Genomic DNA, 13,224 nt, shown 5'->3' with positions numbered 1-13,224 from the left:
GCCAGATCTACTCTCACACTCCTCGTCTTTGTTTTTCTTTGCTCACACTCCCCAACACTTGCTCCAACCTTGCCTTGCCCTTCGATTCCACTCGTTAAGGCTAGCGAGAGGCCCAGTGAAGTGTAAATATTTTCAGTTGGTCTACCCAAAGGCATGACACCACGAGAAACCAAATGAGATTGAGTTATTGCACTAGAAGCCATGTTGTGATCAGAAGCAAATATCAACTTTCCAATGGAACCACTGTCTAGGAAACCTCCAAAACTCAAACTCCTAAAGTCCATTTTCCAATGAAGTCCATTTTCTCGGCCACACACTGCCCACCTCACAGTTGGCCCACCAACATTACAGGATATCTCTATCCTCAACTCTTCGTTCATCATGGTTATGGGTCAACCACACAAAAATTTTTCCAACGAAGTCCATTTGCTTGGCCACACATTGTCCACCTCACAGTTGTCCCACCAACATTACAGGATATCTCTATCCTCAACTCTTCGTTCATCATGGTTATGGGTCAACCACACAAAATTTGTTCCAACGAAGTCCATTTGCTCGGCCACACATTGTCCACCTCACAATTGGCCCACCAACATTACAGTGTATCTCTATCCTCAGATCTTCGTTCATCATGGTTATGGGTTATCCATACAAAACCCTTTCCAGCAAAATCCATTTGTTTGGCCACACACTGTCAATATCACAGTTGGCTCACAAGAATTACAGGGCATCTCTTTCCTTGGATCTTCATGCATCATGGTTACAGGTCATCCACAAACCCTCGATTATTGGTCAATCACGCAAACCCCTTATCTTCGACAACACTTGGTCATCCACAACCATCTTCGACAAAAGCTTCTCCAAAGGGAACTTCATGCAATGGGGACCATTTCTTCCTAAGGAGGGAGGAATGATCTGAATGGAAATCCGCCCATGGTACTTTCCTACCCATGGCATGTAATTGCAACAATCATTTGTTGATCTAATAAAAGTTAGTTACTGATTTATTTTCTGATTTGGGTTTGCTTTCATTCTTTTCCTTGTGCGACAATTACTTAGGTCTTAGGGGCCTCCCCCAAGATCCATTTCAATCTTTTATATCTCGGGGGCCTCCCCCAAGATCCAGATAAAAAAATCTTAAACTTCAATAATTATTTTAGAAAATCTAACTAAATCTTAAAATATTGAATAATTATTTAAAAATATATATATTTGAACACTAAATTTTGAATAATTATTTAAAATAACAGCCTGATGGGGGTGACAACTGTGGTAGGGAGGACTCGGCAGGGGCCTCATCACCCTCACCCATGCGATACTTGACTTAATGGAGTATGCCAAGAGCGTCTCCCCTAGAAAATGTATGATGAAGTCTCTAGAGATGATGAAGGTTATATCTGCTCAAGCGTTTAGGTCTGGCTACATTTTTTTGCTGGAGGTTATGGGATTGGTGGTGTTGCGAGCTCTTGGGAATTTATGTCTACAGGGTGGTATGCTTGTTGTTCCATCCCTTGTGTGCCAAGCTGCGAAGAACTTCAGTGAAGATCAAGCCGGTATTGGTGTAACTGTTAATGTTAATGGGGAGGCTCAATGTGAGAAAGTGTGGGAGGTAGGCTCAAGGTAACAACCTTCTTCTACTTAGGGTGTTGTAATTGCTTGGTTGGATTGGCAATGGAAAAGTAAGGAAAGTAGAAGGGATGAATTGGAAGATGCCTCAAGCAATTGCTCTCTAATATGCCTTATCTCTCATGATTTAAGGAAAGTGTTTGTATGTTCATTATGTTGAAGTGGTTAATTATTTGTTTGGTTTGTTTAATTGCATCAGGGCGTCACGGGAGATCCTCTTAACAAGGTGCAGAGAGTGTATTTGGTGTTGGGTTCTCTAGACATGAAGCCTGTTGTGAAAGGTGGGTTTGTGCAAGTGTCTTAGATATGGAAGGGAGTTGTCTTTTCGTTATTGCCCGCAGTTGGGAGAGGTGCAAGCTTTTGCAAAGAAGATAGTTGGTCTTTGGTCATGGGTTGTAATATGCAAGGTACTATACCTCATTTCCATGTGCTCGGTCCTAGGTGTGTTGGCGATGGGGTTGGTGTGGTAACTTGGAGGGTGAGGTCACTCCTCCATGGGTGCATTCTCTGTGGAGAATAGACATGCCCGTCCCTTCCCCCCCCCCCCCCCCCCCCCCCCCCCGATTCTTTGGACGAACACCTACAACAGATTTCATCATTATTGGATCAGCTAGTTTAGGTCTGGCATGAGGATAGGAACAAGGTTATTGGATTTTTGAATGACCTCTAGCAAAATTAGTGGCATATGTTGGATAGGTTGGCTTCCCTCTGCCATAGGCAAAAGAGGATCAATGAATGGTTTGCGAGAATGGAAGGCATATTAGAGCGCATGGAAGCTCATATCAATAATGTTTTCTGCCCTCCTCCATCATTAGGGAATGAGCAGTGCAAACCAGCTCTGTCTCTCCTTCTTGATAAGGGATGAAAATTGGGTGCTTTCAAGTTCTTGGAAATTTGTGGTCATTTTGAGCAATTTGTTTGCGGTTATATAATTCAATCTAGTTGTTTGTAATGTGGTTTTGGTTCTATCTCTGGATCAACAAGTCTAATAAGATTGAGAGATATAATTTATAGAACTCCTCACCACAATGTAATATTACCATGAATTAATAGAAAAAATTAATTTACAAAAAGAATATTTAAGATAATCATACATATATATATATATATATATATATATATATATATATATATTATTATTGAATAAAATTAATTAATTTGTTAAATAGAATTATATTAATAATTTTGCCCACTCACTACCTTTGCACTCTTTTTATTAAATATCATAAAATCAATAATTTTATTCCACCAACATGTTTTTACAACCCATTTTTTATTAAATTCCATTTTTGTTTTATATATCTATATATATAAAACTTAATCTTAAAATATCATCGTTGGAAAAATATGCCCAACCATTTTCATTTTCATTCACCATGGTGAAACAAATCTGTGCATGTCTTTTATAGTAACTTTACAGTCCGTTCACAAAATTGAAGACAAATAGATAAAGTGTAACGAAGAAGGTGCGACATGGTGCTATGTAATAATTTATTTATGTAACCATCCAGTGAATAATTTATGTAATAATTTATTTATGTAACTATTCAATGAATAATTTATGTAATATTGTATTTTAGGTTAGTTATTAATTGAAACCCACCATTAGCGAACCAGCGAAACATCAACCGTTCCATTCCAATTACCGACAAAATAAAATTTCAGTTCCAACCTGAAAGATTTTGGAAATGCGAAATATACTATGTGGTATATGTGAAACTATGTATCAGAAACCAGTGAGGATCTCCTTAGCTGGGAGCCTGGAACGATACAAATTCATCCTTCATGCAATAAAGCAAAAATAATTATACAAAGAAATATATTTCCCTTTAAAGATCGCTATTTCACGACGAAAGATCTTTCTTTCTCATTCAATTTAGAGGAAGACGGTTATTTTTCAGCCAAGAAATCCGGTTTGCTTCCACACCGCGTTTCGAACCCGGTTCATGTCTCGGCTCTTCAGCCCGACCCCTAGCCAGACGGAGGATGTATTAAAAATCCGACAGCGGGCGTGCTCCCTCGCCAGGTACTCGTGCGGTGGCAGCCTCTCCTCCTCCTCGTCGCCGGCCATCTCGAAATCGTCGGCATCGGGGTACTGCTCTTTCCGGCTGTCGACTCCCAGTATTTTGCTCCAGTCCGGCACGTTAACGGGCGCCGATTGATGATGATGTCGGAGCCCGGCGTACGACGAGGATTCAAATTGACCGTCGTTACAATTCTTATCTTTGCTATCTTCGACACCTTCAAGATCGGCATCCAGCTCTATGTCGACAGGCCACAGGTCTTCTTCCCACAGCTCTATGTTTATACTCCCTGACGACGACATCGGATATGACGAACCGACGTATCTATCCATGCGATTCGATTCGAACCAGTGACAGGGGTTCTTGATCATGTGGGCAGTTAGCAGTTCGATCCCTACCAACACCAACAAAAATCCAACGAATACTCTAATTTGTTTTCTTGATTTTCCACGGAGGACGATTCTTCAACAGATCGTTTCCAGAGACAGACAATGAGCGTGTTGGGCGTGCTTCAAATCCCCTCCCGGCTACCGCCCATGCCCATCTCTTCAGGCCTCCACACTTGAAACCAACCTGCCATTTATTCTGCTCCCTCCCTGCCGCATTTCACTTCATCTCGAGCGTATTTCATTTCATTTTGCACGCATTTGGCTTCGTTGACACGTCATGGAGCGCACTACGCACTTGGCTTGCCACGTGTCAATTTTAATTCCCCACGAAAGCTATTGAATTTGATGGAGTCTTTCCTCCTGGGTTGGCCACGTAGAACAAAAGGTGAGCCCATCAGCAGTGACGTTGTGTGGGGGCTGCAACATTAAAGTGCGTGGACAATGACATTGGTGCACAGATTTATTTTGTGAAATTGAAGGGTGGGGAATTGTTGTGGAGGAAGGCCATGCCGTTATGATTATATTTTTAACACCAAGTCTGTTTTTATATTATATTTCCATTTAAAAATGACTGTCAAAAAGTGATTGGAATCCGGGTAAAAAAATTCAAAAAATTTTGTAAAGGCAGTATTTGAAGCAGTTGTCTATAATGAGACTTTTTGGAAACCTTTCCGGTGGGTTTTTTCGGTCAAAATCCGGCAGCAATAGTTTGATAGCTAGTTTCTGCACAATCAAAGCGTCCCAGGGGTTTTTCAGGGTGCTGAATCCAAATCTGCAGTTAAAAAACCATTTTAGCTGAAATAAATCAAGATTTAACCTCAATTTCTTCCGCCGGATTCCATCACCGGAATCTCCAAAAAGTCGCATTATAGACAACTCCGTATTTGAATCGTGTTTTTGATGGTGGAGATAGATTTAATACTATCAAAAACAAATTTTAAAATAGATTCAACACTATCAAAAACAAATTTTAAAATTTAACAACTATAACTTGGATTTACAAAAATCCTTGCTAAATTTTCTCTTCATATAACCAAAATTTCCATAACTTTCCAAACAACTCTTCCGTCTCATTAAACTACGCGAAAAATGTGTCTCCATTTCATTTGCAGGTTCTAATTCTTAAAGAGAGGGTATGTCAGCTAATAACTATTAACAAAATTCTTCGGTCTCCATCCTTATGGTTATATGTTATATGTATGGCTATGTTTCTTGGCCTGTCTTGCCGGCCAGCCTCACATGCTTATTTATCCTCTCATCATTTTCCAGAATATAATATCATGTTTTTTTCCCTCTGAAAAAAAAAACTATTAACAAAATTCTTCGCTTTCTTAAACTGGATCCGTCTCAATTCGATCTTGATGTCGATTCCAACATTGCAAATATTTTGAAATTGAATTGGGACTGACGAGAATGGGGTCAATTTTTTTTACCTCAATTATATTTAATCGATTTCAAAATATTCTCAAAATGGATGATAGAATTAAATTCAATGCTCAATTCTCCTGGTTTTACTATAAACCATAACATATCAACACATATATTGATGCTCTCATGATGTCTGTGATCCAGGGATCAACTAGTGCTATGACTTGTCATTGTTATGTATATTGGAATGAGATTATTGCTTATTATAGGTAGTGTTCATTTTAAGAATTTGTGTTTTCAGCTAGGGGTTAGTTTTAAATTTATTTTTTAATTAATTAATTTTTATTTTATTTAATTGCAATATTTATTTAATTAAATAATTATGTTATCAAAATAGTTTGTTTAGCCTTTAAGAATTTGTTTTTCCAGTTAGGGGTTAGTTTTAAATTTATTTTTTAATTAATTAATTTTTATTTTATTTATTTGAAATATTTATTCAATTAAATAATTATGTTATCAAAATAGTTTGTTTAGCCTTAAAAAACACTTATACTATACTATTATATTATATTATATTATATTATATTATATTGAACTGATACATAACGATGTGTAATAATGTCTATTTTCCAGGTTTCATGTTAGAATAATTGAGAATGACTGAGTTATAATGGGAAAAATGTAATATGTTTGGTTTGTGTGAGTTATAAAGGGCCAAGATTATAATGGAAGGGCCAACATTATAATGAGAGAAATTGAAGAGAAGAGATTAAGAAAAAGGTAACACATAGTTTGAGTGAAAGATGAAGTTGTTAGAGGAATGATTTTTGTTGTCATTTCTTTAAATTTTCAGTGTTTTGGAATTGTTTTTTGTTTTTAGTGTTGATTTTGCCCATTTTTATAGTAGATTTTCGGAATATTCTAAAATCTAATTGTTAAAAAATACAAAAAAACTCAAACAATTGATTTCTCTCAACCATCATATTCCAAAAATATTCCATAATCTGCAATCAACATACAAACATGAGGATTTACACAGATCTATATCTATGTATAACTCCATCAAAATACTAACTACTAACTATTGATGCAGCCTGCTACCATTTTTTTTTCCGCTGTATAGACAAAACCAAAGGCTACATATTCTTTTTTTAATTGTTTTTGCTTTACTCGCAACTGTTAGTATGTCGTGGCATATTAAACGAATTCTTGCCAAGAAATAAAGAAGAAGAAAGAAATTATTTTAACGTCCACAAGGCTAAAGATAGCCTATGGGACGGATTGCTTCTTCATCTGCTTGATGTATTCGACCCTTTTTCTGTGAAGCTTCAAAATAAATGCTCCCAACTTCTTGACAAACCCCTCGCTAAATAGATTATCCCAAGCTAGCTACCAGCATATCTGCATAATTTTATCTGTTGTCTTTGAAGGCCTCACATTCTAAAATGAAATGTTTTTCTGTTTCCACTTTTCTGGAAGAACAAAAAATGCATACTTTTTCCTCCCACACTTCTTTTGGCATTTTCGAATGCCCTGTTTCACAATAGCGTTGATGAGAATTAGTCCTTAACTGAGCAATAAGAATTTTGATTCTCCAAGAGATATTGTCTCTATGTATGATTTTGGTTGATGACTATGAGTGGGATTAAACACTTCAATATAGTACTTGTTCTTTCTTCCTAGCTCCTTATCCCAAATACGCTTGTGGAACTTTCCCATAACGAAATCTTTTATCTTTTTGATGTTTATGGGACACGCGTTCAAGAAAATACCCCATTTACTAAACCATTTGTTATTTTGTTGCATCCAAGTATTTTTTCTCTTGCACAATCTGTCATTAAAGACAACCTTAGGCCATCTACCCTCTTCCATTTGCTCAATTTTTTTTAAATACCTTATGACTCGCACCATAGCAATTGCTTCAATAAGAGCAGTCCTTGTTTCACTTAACAATATAGCATAAGGAACTGCACTTTTAATCTTGAATTTGATTGTAATCAAATGCTTCTAAATTTTCTCAATTTGTCTCCACTGCATTTCGGATGTATTGCTGGCCCATAGTTCACAACCATAGAGAATCACCGGAATCACTAGAAGCCCAAAAAGAGTTTGAGTGGTTTTCCAGTCCCATAACTCTGCCTCTCTACACCTATTTTGAGAAGCATACAATGCTTTCCAACCCCCCAAAGTTCTTTTCTTTCTACAACCATTCCAGCTTAGATTTTTGTTGAAGTCAATTCCGAGATATTTGTAATCCGCAACTTCTTCAAGAATGTTGCCTTCAAAGTAGAACTTATTTTGGTTATGTTTTCTTTTCTTAGAGAAAACCACTACTTTCGTTTTGCTGATATTGACTTGCATTCCCACACTTCTACAAAAATGCTCAAGGGATATTAAGTGTTCCTGTAAACCAATAGCCGATTTAGCAAGCAAAATAAGGTCATCTGCATACAAAAGAAGCCTTATAACAAACTTGCCCAAATAGATACCATCACCCCCTTGCGAATTTAACCACTCCTCAAGCTTGTCGATATATAAACCAAAAAGGGTAGGAGATAGTGGGCAACCTTGCTTAACCCTGATATCACTTCTGAAACTTTCAGAAATGCCTGCTGAAGTTCTAATTTTGACTTTCACCTCTTCATACAGCCTATGCACAGCTACTCTCAAATTTTTAGGAACCCCAAGTTCCTCCATCTGTGCCAAAGCTTATCCCTAGGAACTGAGTCAAATGCTTTTATGAAATCAACAAAGCAACAAAAGACTTCTTCCTTTTTCTCCCAAACTTTTTCAATGATGTACCTTAAATTTATATAATGATCAACTGTGGAATGTTTAGGTCTAAAACATGCTTGCCCTTTAGCATGCTTATCTCTTTCTTCTGCCCACTTGCTAATTTTGTTTTCTAGCATGCTTCCAAATAGGTTTGAAAACAAAGGGTTTATCATGATGGTCCTATAATTGGAGGGATTATTGACGTCACCGCTCTTGAAAAGAGGTATTGCCATGCTAGTTGTCCAATCTATGAGGAGCCCATGTTGTATGTTGTTGTTGAAAATTGTTGTAATGTGAGGTGCAAGAATTTTCGAGCCCCACTTTAGATATTCTACTTGGAGTTCAACTAATTCTTTTTCTTTTCCAACACGCAACTTCTTGATACCCATCTTTACCTCTTGCACCGTGAAGAGTTCAGTATCAGTGTTGACCAAGGGGGAGGGTCATCCTTGGGATCTTTCTCATAGAGTTGTCTTGCATAGTCAAACCATTTAGAAGTTGTAATACTCTTTCCAGTTTTGACGCTGTAAGAATATTTCGGGCCGCAGGGCGAATGTGGTGGCGGTTGAATCCAAGTTTTGAAAAAAAAGGAAGACTAAGAGCATGAAAGGTCATGTTGGTTGTTGTGCCAATTGAATCACTCAGAAGAGATAGATTGAAGGAAAATTTTGACAAGGATGGCAAAGGTATAACTTATTAATAAAACTATAAAGTTTATTTTTCAAAAGTGGTTTTGTTAAATGCTCGGAGAGAAAACGAGGAGGTTGAGATAATATTACTTATTTTATTAATAATATTTTGTTAAAATTTATGGGGTGTTGAAGTCTTAAATGACTCATTGGTGAATGTTGTATTAATGGTTGTTGTCATATTTATAAATTGAGATGATGTTAATTATTTTATTAATGATATTTTGTTAAAATTTATGGGTGATGAAGTTTCAAATAAGTGATTGGTGAATCTTATATTAATGGTCGTCATAACTTTCATAGATTTAGGGTTTTTGTATATTTTTAGTTAAAGTGTAATTAAAATTAAATGGGGTTAAAAAGATAGTGTGTATTTTGGGTACGGTTGAATTTATGTTTATATTAAGAGAATAGTGAATTAGTATAAATTCAACTTTTATTTTATTTTAAATGAATATATATCAGTCATTTATTAACTATGGTATGTAGTTGCAACAATCATTTGTTGATCTAATAAAAGTTAGTTACTGATTTATTTTCTAATTTGGGTTTGCTTTCGTTCTTTTCCTTGTGTGACAATTACTTAGGTCTTAAGGGCCTCCCCCAAGATCCGAATAAAAAAATCTTAAACTTCAATAATTATTTTAGAAAATCTAACTAAATCTTAAAATTTTATATATATATATATATATATATATATATATATGAACACTAAATTTTGAATAATTATTTAAAATAACACCCTGATGGGGGTGACAACTGGTGGCAGGGAGGACTCGGCATGGGCCTCATCACCCTCACCCATGCGGTACTTGACTTAATGGAGTATGCTGAGAGCGTCTCCCCTAGAAAATGTATGCTGAAGTCTCTAGAGATGATGAAGGTTATATATGCTTGAGCGTTTAGGTCTAGCTACTTTTTTTTGTTGGAGGTTATGGGATTGGTGGTGTTGCGAGCTCTTGGGAATTTATGTCTACAGGGTGGTATGCTTGTTGTGCCATCCCTTGTGTGCCAAGTTGTAAAGAAATTTAGTGAAGATCAAGCCGGTATTGGTGTAACTGTTAATGTTAATGGGGAGGCTCAATGTGAGAAAGTGTGGGAGGTAGGCTCGAGGTAATGACCTTCTTCTACTTAGGGTGTTGCAATTGCTTGGTTGGATTGGCAATGGAAAAGTAAGGAAAGTAGAAGGGATGAATTGGAAGATGCCTCAAGCAATTGCTCGCTAGTATGCCTTGTCTCTCATGATTTAAGGAAAGTGTTTGTATGTTCATTATGTTGAAGTGGTTAATTATTTGTTTGGTTTGTTGAATTGCATCAGGGTGTCACGAGAGATCCTCTTGACAAGGTGCAGAGAGTGTATTTGGTGTTGGGTTCTCTAGACATGAAGCCTGTTGTGAAAGGTGGGTTTGTGCAAGTGTCTTAGATATGGAAGGGAGTTGTCTTTTCATCATTGCCTGCAGTTGGGAGAGGTGCGAGCTTTTGCAGAGAAGATAGTTGGTCTTTGGTCATGGGTTGTAATATGCAAGGTATTGTACCTCATTTCCATGTGCTCGGTCCTAGGTGTGTTGGGGATGGGGTTGGTGTGGTAACTTGGAGGGTGAGGTCACTCCTCCATGGGTGCATTCTCTGTGGAGAATAGACATGCCCCCCACTCACCCCCCTGATTCTTTGGATGAACATCTACAACATATTTCATCGTTATTAGATGAGCTAGTTCGAGTCTGGCAAGAGGATAGGAACAAGGTTATTGGATTTTTTAAATGCCCTCTAGCAAAATTTGTAGAAATTTTGAATAATAAACACTTATTCACAAAGATTATCCCGATTATACACTATTGTGGAATACATGCACAATACATAATCTCCTCTACGTTGATCATCAATTTAGCAGCATTAAAAACAATGAAGCATCAATTGCATGCACACATTAACACAGTATGTAACCCGGGGAAAGCATACTGCTGAAAACCCCACACTATCTGTATATTAATGATTGAGAACATGTAATATTACATAGTACAATACTCCTCACAAGTACTCAGTACTATCTCCACCTGTTACACACAATACAGCTCAGATCTGATCTCCAAATCTTCCCCGCTGCTTTCCCTGCTTCCACTGCACAATCCTGCAAGAGAATAAATGAGAATGGCTGATCCAAACTCCTATTTACCTTGTGAAAATCACCCACACTGTAAATCACGTGAGCACAAGCTATATTTCACTTGGTATTCGCCCACACTACGTAGAGATCATTGGCATAACTCAATCCCATGCATGTGCACAATCTCATGCATAGCTGATAGCAATCTCAACCTCTAACACCTGTCTCTGTTGAACTGTACATGCACTGAGTTAACTGATGTATTCTTCAGTTGCATTATGAGTTAATAATTAGTGAATTAGTTAATAAATAATTCACACAAATCATCACTTAGTCTATTGATCAGTTAGACTAAATACAACTAGTTCAACTAAGTCAAACTGAACACAACTCCATTAACTGCTTATCCAACTCCACAGAACTCAACCACATGAGTTCTAACTGATGTCCTGCATGCAATAGCTCAACTAACCCACAAAGAAAGTGTATTTCCTTTTGACAGTTGCATGTGCCACATCTGTAGCTCAAACTGAAGTGCTCCAAGAGAATAAGATAAAGTTTATAGTCTAAATATTATTATGAGACAATAATATTTGACTTTTCTATTTTTGACTAGTAGTCTAAAAATAGACTCTGATCACTCCTGCTGTGATCCAAAAATAGACTTTGCGCCATAATTTGCCTGCGGGCCCACTTAGTGAAGGCGACTCCTTTCCACTAAGCTCCATCATCTTGTTGCATTCTCAACAAGCATTTCTTGTTGCACACTTTTCAGCACTCCCTCTCAACAAGAAAGGCTTCCTCTCAAACCCGATCCTGAAACTCTGGAATGTTCTGCATGCAACACATTTGCCTGGTCCACTTTGCTCCAACAACACTTGGAACAAAAACACTCCCAACTGACCACTCTGTTGGGCTAGGAACATACTCTGATGCTGAAGCTCTACCTGCTGCTGACAAGTGATCCCTCTCTGAGATCTGCGCTACTGCAACATCCCCATGCATCTCGCACCATTGCACACCTCTCTGTGCCACCTAGCACTGTGCAAAACACTTGTGCCTCTCGCATTGCTACAGCCTGCATGCTATGCGCTGTCCTGGGATTCTCTGCACTGTCGCTCTCTCTGCCGCTCCATCCGCATCTGTCTCTACCCAATCAGTCAGTTCCTGCTACTCCACATCGGGGCTCCCGTAGCAAGGTCTCATCCAAGAGGTTGGGTACCTCAAGGATCCTACCCCTCCTCCTTGGAACGATCAATCCACATCCCCCCACCTCCTACTTGGAGGTATGGTTGAATGCGATCCCTCAGCCCACCTGGCTCGAAGTTTCCCCCTACTGGAGGTCTCTGCATGAGTAGATGTCTCTACTCGATCTCCTCTTAGCTTCCCTTGTTGTGGCTGCTCCACAACCTCCTGAAGTTGCTGCACCAATCGTGGCTCCTCCACAATCGTCTGAGACTTCTTCTGGCTCTGCATGTTGAGAGGTAATATACCCTCCCTCTCAACCACCAAGTCTCCATCAGTTGCCTCGCTGCTCAAGGCTTTGCATGCATCGTGAACCTCAAGAACATACAGGTTCTTGACCCGTGAACCAATCTGCTTCACCTGTCTAGTGATGATGTGTCTAAGGAAAACCTTTCCCTCACTGAAGACTACATCATAGCCTCTGTCTTCCAGCATCGCGATCGACACCAAGTTTCTCTTCAGTCCTGGTACATACTTGACATTGATCAAGGTAAGGCGAGCTCCATGCTCCCTCTGAAAAATAACCGTGCCTACACCTGAGACACTATACTTCTCATCATTACCCATCGTTATGAGTATCTAGAGATCTTTCTCCTCCAAAGTACTGAACAAACTTTTGTCACCGGTCATGTGGAAAGAAGCTCCACTGTCAAGGAACCAACCATTTCCCATCATGGATGAAACCATGCATGCGAAGAGTGTGAAATCCAACTCAAACTGTGAAGCAAGTTCCTCACCTTCAGATCCTTCCCCGGATCCCTTCTTGGACTTCTTCTTTGGGCAATTAGTAGCATAATGGCCCAACTCATGACAACGAAAGCATCGCACCTTCGACTTGTCAACCTTCTTCCCATCATTGGAAGAACTGGATTCGGAAAGAGAAACCTTCCCCTTCCCCTTCTTCGCCTTACTCGCTGAGGCACAGTTCTCCTCATCATGCATAGATGAAGAACTATCTCTGGTGCACCGTCTAATCTCCTCTTGCACAAGATCCGACCAAAATC

General features: G+C 38.5%; 1 protein-coding gene across 1 annotated transcript; it reads right to left on the bottom strand.

The window, feature by feature from the left end:
- Positions 1-3,448: 3,448 nt before the first annotated feature.
- LOC149184526 (protein S40-6-like) lies at positions 3,449-4,225 on the bottom strand. Its single transcript, XM_089418932.1, has one exon. It carries the CDS (start codon positions 4,019-4,021, stop codon positions 3,524-3,526), a length of 498 nt encoding a protein of 165 aa, XP_089275058.1. The 5' UTR covers positions 4,022-4,225; the 3' UTR covers positions 3,449-3,523.
- Between the last annotated feature and the right edge of the window lie 8,999 nt (positions 4,226-13,224).

The sequence above is a fragment of the Pinus tabuliformis genome, chromosome 3_2 (assembly GCF_031772625.1).
Source record: "Pinus tabuliformis cultivar Carrire ecotype Pingquan chromosome 3_2, CPIR1, whole genome shotgun sequence".
NCBI lineage: Eukaryota > Viridiplantae > Streptophyta > Pinopsida > Pinales > Pinaceae > Pinus > Pinus tabuliformis.
The sequence above is the reverse complement of the archived record's forward strand: the minus strand, read 5'-3'. Positions and strand labels throughout refer to the sequence as shown.